At 35.2% G+C, this 10,000-nt stretch overlaps 1 protein-coding gene across 1 annotated transcript in view; it reads left to right on the forward strand.

Moving 5' to 3' along the window:
• LOC106869702 (uncharacterized) overlaps nt 1-10,000 on the forward strand; it is an 878,940-nt gene that overhangs the window by 867,559 nt on the left and 1,381 nt on the right. The window contains exons 15-17 of the mRNA XM_052972461.2: nt 5,846-6,001; nt 7,835-7,989; nt 8,916-10,000. The exon at nt 8,916-10,000 is cut by the window's right edge and continues 1,381 nt beyond it. Coding sequence (XP_052828421.1) covers nt 5,846-6,001; nt 7,835-7,989; nt 8,916-10,000 — 1,396 coding nt within the window. The remainder of the gene's footprint in view (nt 1-5,845; nt 6,002-7,834; nt 7,990-8,915) is intronic.

The raw sequence follows: 10,000 nt of genomic DNA on the forward strand, positions 1-10,000 counted from the left end.
GAATGCTTGTCGTGTACTGAAAGAGCAGTTGGTTGTTGATCGGGTCCTTTTTTTGATGGTCATCGCTGGTGACGAAAGCTGGTGCCACGCAATTTGCAGAGGGGAAGAAAGAAAAGATGGAGGCGTTAACAGGCATCACTTTGCAAGAGTTCCAGCACTGCTTCGAACAGTGGAAAACCCGTCTGGATCGATGCATTGCTTCGAATGGAGAATTCTTTGTAGGCAATAAAAGTGTAAACATGTAAAACTAAGTGAATAAAATAACATTGCAAAATTCCAGTTTCTTCATATACACTCACAGGGGCTTCAATCGCCCAAAACACCAACTCGGGTCGACGTTTTGGACGATTGCAGCTCCTATGAGCATATATGTATATATGTATACATTTATGTGCTTTTCTTACAGCATTAGAACATTTTAGCTCTTATTTCTAGGAATGTAGGTGTCTTGACAAGCTCATACGCACACAACGAAATAAATATACATATAAATGTATATAAATAAACGAATAAATTACATGAAAATTTTTTTTGTGAAAGCTACGCATCATGTTCGTTGGGTTCACATACCGAATGGGGAAAGGACAAATACAGAGATGAAAATCGAAGGTAAGGACTTTCAAAAGGAAATGTTCTCATCGATTAAAAATTTGATGCTTTTATGAGTTATCGGATGAGAGCTCAATATTCAACAATTCAGAAGTAAATAAATTTGGTAAATATTATTACATAAGATAAATATACAAACGCGGGTTAAAGGATATCATCTACTGCCGTTTCAGGGGTGCATTAAGTGTATAAATGGCGTTTTAAATATTCCAAGTACAAAAAAATAATGCCCCCCATCCATTTTACTTTTACATGTAATTTTATTCATTTCTCTATATAAATTTTATATGTATATTTATTTCGTTGTGTGCTTTAAATTATGCTTTAGAATTTCTATTGATGGCATAGATGTGTTCCTTCTATAATTTCTCTTATCCTTCGATTTAGCTCTCAATGAGCACTTCTTAATACTTGAAAACATACTTTATAAGAAAATTTACTTATATATATAAGTATATATATGCATATATATATAAGTATATCTATGCACGTATATATGCATATATATATATATATGCGTATATATATATACATATATATATGCATATATATATGCATATATATATATATATATATATATATATATATATATATATATATATATATATATAACATCCACCCCTAGGGGTCAGCCACATTTAAGTGGCAATATACTTCACTTTATCGTGCAGTTACTGTTAATACCTCATTTAGAGAATTAACATTGCTTACATATATATATATATATATATATATATATATATATATATATATATATATATATATATATATATGGGAGAATATACAAATAATAACAACAGACGAGGACAGGTGGTGTAAATAACAAAAGTATATATTAGTATGACGCTCGGGAATACGGAAAGTCTTTGACGTTTCGAGCTACGCTCTTCAACAGAAAGAATACGGAGACAAGGAGAAAAACACGGAGAATAAAAATTGAATAGTGTTCAGTCAACGGTCAATCATATATATATATATATATATATATATATATATATATATATATATATATATATATATATATATATATATATATATGTATATATATATATATATATATATATATATATATATATATATATATATATATATATATATATATGCATATATATACATATATATATATGTATCTATATACATGCATATGCATAATATATATGTGTGTATGTGAGTGTGTATGTGTGCGTACATGTGTGTATGTATTTATGTATGTTGTCTTCTGTTTTCAATTATTTGAAATTTTTCTATGAGAAAGGAGCTGGTATTTGTAAAGATACAAAGCTCTGTCCTTGAAATGTAAATAACAAAAGCAAAAGCAGCATTTTAAACGTGGGAAAATTGTTGAATATATTTAGTGTTCCCCTTACAGATAGTATTTGTATTGTGTGAATTCTCAGGTAGCCTATCCACATTTGTCACTACCACATTTATTCACAAAATCAAGTGCACTAATAGTTAATGGTATGAATGTAAATTTATAATCTGCATACAGAAACTGAAGCTTTCGAAGCTGTTGTTTGTGTCTATCTTGTCCTTGTATTCGAAACCATCTTATATATACAGAGACATGACAGAAGTAACTAGACACCCTTATCATCACTAAAATCTATTTAAATCTGAAATTATACATTCAAATTATTTATTAATTGTTATAATATGAATATTTAATATTTAGTAGACATGCCCTTTGCATTTTTCAGTGCAAGGGTTCTATTAGGCATGTTTCTAATCAGATGATAAATATTCTCTTGCGGAATTTCTTGCCAAGTTTCATGCAGTAATTTCAAAAGATCTGGCTTTGAAGAGATACTTTCTTGTTCTTTTATAAAGTCTCTTGTCCATCATGTCGCAGAAGTTTTCAATAAGGGTCATATTTAGCGACTGGCTTGGCCATGGAAACTTTTAATGCCATTTTCATTGAAGAAATCTAGGAACAGTTTAGCCGTGTGACAAGTATCACCATCTTCCATATATAAATCAATTCACCACAAGAGAAGATTGGAAGGAGTCCTTTCTGCAATATGGACACATATTTATCTGAGTTCATGTTTTCCTCATACTCCACCAGCTCTGATCAACCATTGCTCCAAGTTGCTCCCCAGACTATCACAGAATAGTTTACACACACACACACACACACATACACACACACATACACACACACACACACGCACACACACACATACGTACAGGCATGTATGCTTACTTACACGCATAGATATTTTTCGCGCGCGCGAGCACACACGCGCACATGCACATACACACTCACACACTTGCGCACAGTTTGTTATAGACATTGGACTATCAAGTCTACATGTGAAAGTTAAATCTCTCCTTTGTTTCTACTTCCGGTATCGGTACTGTTCTTAGTTCTCTGGTTAAACAATTGGCATTTATTTGTTTTTTAACGTTCAGAATGTTACCTTGCTTGCAATTTCTCGAATTATTTTTGTTGGTGGTGTTGTTTTTGTTCTGGTCCCCTCTCACCCCCTAATACAAGTAGACATGGAAGGATGCAAAAGCCGCGAATGACGCGAGTGCCCGAACAACGGAAACAAGAATAGAATAAATGCTGAATTCTTCACTGGAATTTATATTAACGTTTAAGATAATATGATTAAAGATCGTCATTTACGTGGAATTTTAATTGTATAAAAATGTGATTAAATTTATGATTGGCCGACAAACATATTTATAAAATTTTAATTACCTTGGCTAATTCTTTATTATATCTCTGTCCTCATTCGTACTTCCGTCCTTCTCTCTCTCTTTCTCTCCTCCCCCTCCCTCCCTTCACTCTCTCTCTCTCTTTCTCTCCCTCCCCTCCCTCTGTCTGTCTGTCTGTCTGTCTGTCTGTCTCTCTCTCTCTCTGTATATATATATATGCGTGTATATGTAAATACGTTTGTATATAAAACTCAATTACTTTAACCAAATCAGTAAACATAAGCATTTACAACATTCATATACACATATATATATACGTGCCTGCATACGTATATGAATGCCCAAAAACACACAGACACACACAAACACAGATATATATATATATACTAGCAGAAATACCCGGCGTTGCCCGGGTTAAAGAGAATAATGAAATCTAAAAACGCCGTCTAGACTACGCATCATCTTTATATAGAGAGATAGAGATGTATATACACACACGCACCCAAACACACGTATATATATGTATATCAATATAAATATATGAAAGTCAATGAAGTTTCGTAAAAGAAGGTGATCATGTACATACTTTCTTGCTGTTGTGGAGGAGATATTATGTTGCCGTGTGCTCGAACTCTGCAAGAAGTTAATAATTTTTTTTGACTAAAACACAACTGGAACCCTAAGTAAGGCATGTGTAAAATTTGAATGAAATTGGTTGCGTAGTTCTCGAGTTTTAGGGATTCACACAGACAGACAGACAGACAGACAGACACACATTCTCATTTATATATATATATATATATATATATATATATATATATATATATATATATATATACATACAAACACACATATATATACACACTCACCCATACATGATGCTTGTGCATCAGGTACTTGGTTGATATTTCCTGTTCCTGGATTGCAAACGCTTACCCTTCAAAGTGAGAAGTAGTAATCCGGCGGTTCGTCCATGATAAACTGATTTGATGATCGATGTTACTATCATCACAGAGCTTTCTACTAATATACCTTCTGTTCAAATAGGCTCATCCTTTCATCCGATGATATGTTGCGGTAGAATCGTGCGACTTCTTTGGGTATGTATCCCAAAGAAGTCGCATATCTAAAGAAGTCGCACGACTCTACGGCAACATATCATCGGATGAAAGGATGAGCCTATTTGAACAGAAGGTATATTAGTAGAAAGCTCTGTGATGACAGTAACATCGATCATCAAATCAGTTTATCCTAGGTAATCAGACAAAGAGTGTTGCTCAAGTTGCTGCTCAAGTTTGATGATGTTATCAGTGGTGGTGATGGAGGGGGCGATGTTGGGTGCATAGTGAAAAGTATTTTGTTTTTAATTGAACTAAGTTGAACTAAGTTTTTCTATATTACTTATCACTTAACGCATGCGCATCCCAAACATGCTATTCGCTTCAGAAAGAAACCAGTTTCCAGTTCGCCTATCTTATCCAATAACTATCAATAAAACACAAGAACAGACATTTGATAAAGTGAGGCTGTTCTTGCCTGAACCTGTATTTATGCCATGGTCAGCTAGATGTTGCATTCTCAACGGCTCGCAAATCATCTGATGTGAGAGATAAAGTTATCAATACTGACAGATAAGGGAAAACGAGAGGGAGAACTTACATGAACATAATCAGCAAAGAAGTATTGAATTGATATGTGTACGCAAATTGAAATATGTATTGGCTCTGACCCATTGCCTTGGTTTATAAGTTACCAACGATGTGGTTTTCAGAGTATGCCATGTTGCATTAAATTGTGACCCCTTTATTTTACATGTAAAATATTTTTTGTTTTACTATAAAGTGTATTAAGTAATTATCGTATTCCAACATCCTTCACTTTTCAATGAATATCAGATGAGCGACTATTTTTGATACAGACACAACACAGGCTACGCTTTCAGGCTTTTTGGATAAAGTTTTCAAGAATAACCCAGTAGATTTTCTATAAATTCTGTGAAACATTCACAGGCCCTTCTAGTATAAATGATCTGTCTTTTCTAAGACGCTAATATGCAGAACCAACATATCACACACGGATGGTATCTAAAGTAGCTATACAGGAGTTACTACGAATAACTTTAACAAGATAAACATGAAGGTCTCATAATATTTATTTTACACATGTTGATGAAATGAATACCAATAATCTCAATCAACAATGCTCCTTCTATAGTCATGCAAGAAATCATTATCATAATTTTCATTATTTGTTCTTGTGATTCTTAAGGCTTAATCAGTGAACGGAGGAAAGAATCCATGATTTATTTGCAGAATATCTAGTAACGGACCAGAGGGAGGGGAAAAAAACACCACTCCTGGGTTTCTATGGTATCAACGTATCTTCATATTTAAACGCTTTCACCAGTAGCAGGAACAGCGGCTACAGCAGCAGTAGCAGCCGTTAATATAACGACTATATTAGAGGGTCAAACTGACACATTCGGCGATTTTTACAAAATTAAAAAATATATATTTTCGGACATCGATTGAATGCAATTATTTTTTTATTTTTATTATCATTATTTTAGATATACGCGATTATGACGTCAAACGGTAATCCAGTGATCACAGGTACTGGTATCACAGTCCAAGCCAACATCCGCAGGTTCGATTTCAGTGACAAGAAGGAGCTGCAGTACAGGGCTGAAATTCAGAATAAAGTTTACAAGAGAGAGTTAGTGGCGGTAAGTTTGTTTCTATCATCATCAACATCATTATCATCATCACATCGTCATCATCATCATCATCATCATCATCATCATCATCATCATCATCATCATCATCATCATCGTCGTCGTTGTTGTCGTCGTCCACCATGGCAGAGAGAGCTAGGGGCGATAGATAAAGAGAGGGGACGGGGGAGAGTTCTGTGCGTTACACTTTAGCACGCAGTTCACAATACTGCACTCATTGTACATTATGACTACGTACGGACGTTCACGTTGTCTTGCCCTCCCCATCAGCTGCAGCCAATTAATCATACATAGATGGTACTTAACTATCTTTGTTAGTATTTCACTCTTGCCATCGTTTTTTCCCTGAAGAAGGTCTCTGTCCAAATCGTTTGATACTCCATTCCCCACAGCAGTTTGACTGTATTTTTCCTGTCGGGTTTTCAAATAATACAAGTCTTGCCAACGTAGGTAATCACCAGTTTCCTGGGGTTCCGTGTCATCTGAAACATTATTACACATGAGTATACACACTGCACATTAATACATATTAGTATTTATCACACATGTTAATACACAGCTTACATTAGCGCATAGTGGGAGCGTGTGTCTTAGTGGTCAGGATGTTGGACTTATAATCGTAAGATTGTGGTTTCGATTCCTGGACCGAAGATGCGTTGTGTTCTTGACCAAAACACTTCATTTCACGTTGCTCCATTACACTCAGCTGGCAAAAATGAGTAATCCTACGACGCACTGGCCTCCTGTCCAAAGAAGAATTTATACGCCAGATAACCCGGGGAAACTAGCCCTATGATCTTTACAGTGTGATGTGAACTAACCATATCTTAGCATACATAATATACATATTATTATATTAGAACACATCAGTACATAATACATGTTAGTACACTTTAGTCTACTTTGCCGTTTTTGTCCTTGCGCAGTAAAGTCAAATATGTCCACTACCTGGGCTTATGGTTAACGCTCAGTATAGGCCCTTCTGTTGTTAGTAATCCGGCATAATCTCTGCTCTGGGAATAAACCTCCTTTCTCTCTTCTTGTCTCCAAGCAGTCATTGTTTCTTTAATTACAGTTATGGACGTTGTCTTTCGTTTCTTGACAGAATATTAAAAAAATACAGCCATAAAATGACAGAACCATGAGTTCACATACATACTTCTATACACACACAAACACATACATGCATGTAGATTTGCACTCATACGCATATACACATATATGCACATTTTACTTTCTAGACGTGAACTGGGATCGAAACCGCGTTGAAGCCAAAATACAACATATGCACTGAAATAACAATAATATTCAAATTAAATGTCTGGTCCATAGATAAAATTTTTATTTGTTTTATATTCAACTTTTTTACTCTGTCTAACAAATTTCACAAACTTTTTTACTTTGTCTTTAACAAATGTTATCGCGTGGTGTGCTATTATTATTCTACTTGCTGCTTGGCTTCTTGGCTTGTGTGTGTGTGCGTGTGTGCGAGTATGTGTGTGCGCGCGTATGTGCGTGTGTGTGTGTGTGTGTGTGTGTGTTTGTTTTTCCTAATACAACGAACAAAAATCATATGATTTTAATTTTCGAATAAACTAAATGATTGCTATTTTCATTGTATTCATGAGTTAAATATCGTTTTTCTTCTTATTTTACTATCATGTTCTCAACTTCTTTAATTAACTTATCCATATATTTGCGTTAACATCCTAACGTTTTTGCTATTACATTAGTTTAGGTTTAAAATTTAATTAAATCTGATTCTTCATTGACTAATTGCTTTCACTGTTTCCTATCATTTGCTCTTATCTCTTTTCTATTAAGCTCGAGGAAGAAATCAATCGTCTGGAGTATTTATTGGAATTACCAAATATCTCATATTTCCGCTTTACTGATGAACTGCTCGCTTTGATGCCGGAAGACGGGTTGGATAGTTTGTCTACCAGTATCACCGGAACTGCTGCTGCTTCTGCTCAGCGGTAAGTCCAAATAGCTGCTCAATTCACACTTGTGTTACAATTGTACGCGGCTAACTAGAACATTTTAACCTTGAACTAACGAGTGAAATAATGCTTTTATTTCATGAAAAGCCATTTTCTTTCATACATAGTCAATATATAAATACCAGTAAAATACTGTTCAGAAAGTTAATGTATGTAACCCTCAAATTCTTTAATTACTCCATATTTCAAGTAAAGTAATTAGAGAATGTATTACATTACATTACATTAAATAATTTGTTATAGGTAGGTCTATGTTTCACTCTAAAAATTGCCTCTCAAATGAATAAAATATTTAGTTCATAGTTAATAATAGGACTACCAATTTCTTCAGTGGTTGTCATCATCATCGTTATCATCATCATTTTCATCCTCATCAACATCTCTGTGCCTTCTCCGGAGAATTTGTCCAACCATTGTCGGATTTGCATGTAGACCATTTTGAACAATAGTTCCGTCGAAAGCTTTCCATTCAAACAGTGAACTCATTCCGAGCGTTTTAAGTTAAAAGCATTGCTGTGGGTGAGTATATATGAGAAAGAGAGAGGGAAAGAGGGGCAGGAGAGAGAGAGAGGCGCGGGACAGTGAGTGAGAGAGAGATTTGTGTGTGTGTGTGCGTGTGTGTGTGTGCGTGTGTGTGTGTATTAACTGAAGGAAGTGTTATTCATTCATTTGTACTCTACTCAAGCAATTATTTATTCATTTGTACTCTTTTCAAGCAATGACGAAAAATATGAGTGAGGTTTGTCAAATATCTCTGGCATTAGATTGTTTTAAAACGTAACTGTTATTTCCCATCGCTCCTTGTATCTCTTCACATACCTCTCTATATGTTAATTTATCTGTTTATTGTCTTGTCATAGATTATATTGTCACTCTAACATTTTTTTATGTATTTTTGACAGCTGCCATTCAATATCCGATGCAGACGACGTGGTCTCATATTTTGGAGAGACAACAGAAGACAGTCACCCTGAAGAAGACGAAGTCGATGCGATATCGGAAAGAAATGAAGGCAATTTTCAAATCTCGGGTCTATTAGTCAAAGATAAAAGCAAGGTTTCTAATTTCAAGTCCAATTGCCGTAAATATACCAAAAATCTCATCATACGTTCAGAGCAGGAAGCTTGTCTAGAGGACACGAATAACAAGACTATAAAATATATAGACGAAGAAGAAGAAGACGAAGAAGGTGATGGAGTAGGAGTGAGAGGAGTGAGAGAGATGGAAGAAGGAGTGGGTGATGATGATAAGGATGATGAAGACAAAAATGAAGAAGAAAAACGTTTCTCGGGAGATAACGGTATTGGTGCTACGAGAATGTGTAAGAGATACAAGCTTAATAATTTAAAAGCAAGTAAGGCAAGATTTTTTGCAGCTCATCGCAGCGTTTCCATGAGCGTTGACAATGAAGCTGAACAACTTCCGGTTACATCGTCAGTTGAAATATTAAAGGAACCCATATTGGGATCACCTTCTGTTGACGACGGTTGTTACTCTGCAACTGTTTCCGACCTACGGAACGATAAAGCAATGAATCAACATTATAGACTAAAGAAACCACAGCGACCAAGCTTGCGTCGGTCGAAAACACAGCCATCGCCGCCACGGTCTCCTGATAAAAACAGATATAGTGTACATAAGACAGTGCGGTTTTTAGTGGAAGTGGAGGGTTGTGGAGAAGGGGGAGATGATGGGGATGATTATTACAACGTTAACCCCCATTGCCATGACTACAACTATGAAGTCATTGCTGATAATGACGATGATGAAGAATATAATAACAAGCAGTACAGGAAAGGAAGAGTCCAATATGCTGGTTCAGGGGAAGATCGTCAAGGTAGAACATTTGAAAAAGAAAAATATCCAGGGAAAATATACAACACAGTCGCCTCCATGAGATTGTCTTCAATATCGTCACCTTCTCTACAGCGTGGTTCTAGTACCACAATGATGCCAAATTTGGCTACATCAAGTTCAATATCCTCGT

This window comes from Octopus bimaculoides, chromosome 13 (genome assembly GCF_046866305.1).
Source record: "Octopus bimaculoides isolate indiv1 chromosome 13, ASM4686630v1, whole genome shotgun sequence".
NCBI classification, from domain to species: Eukaryota; Metazoa; Mollusca; class Cephalopoda; order Octopoda; family Octopodidae; genus Octopus; species Octopus bimaculoides.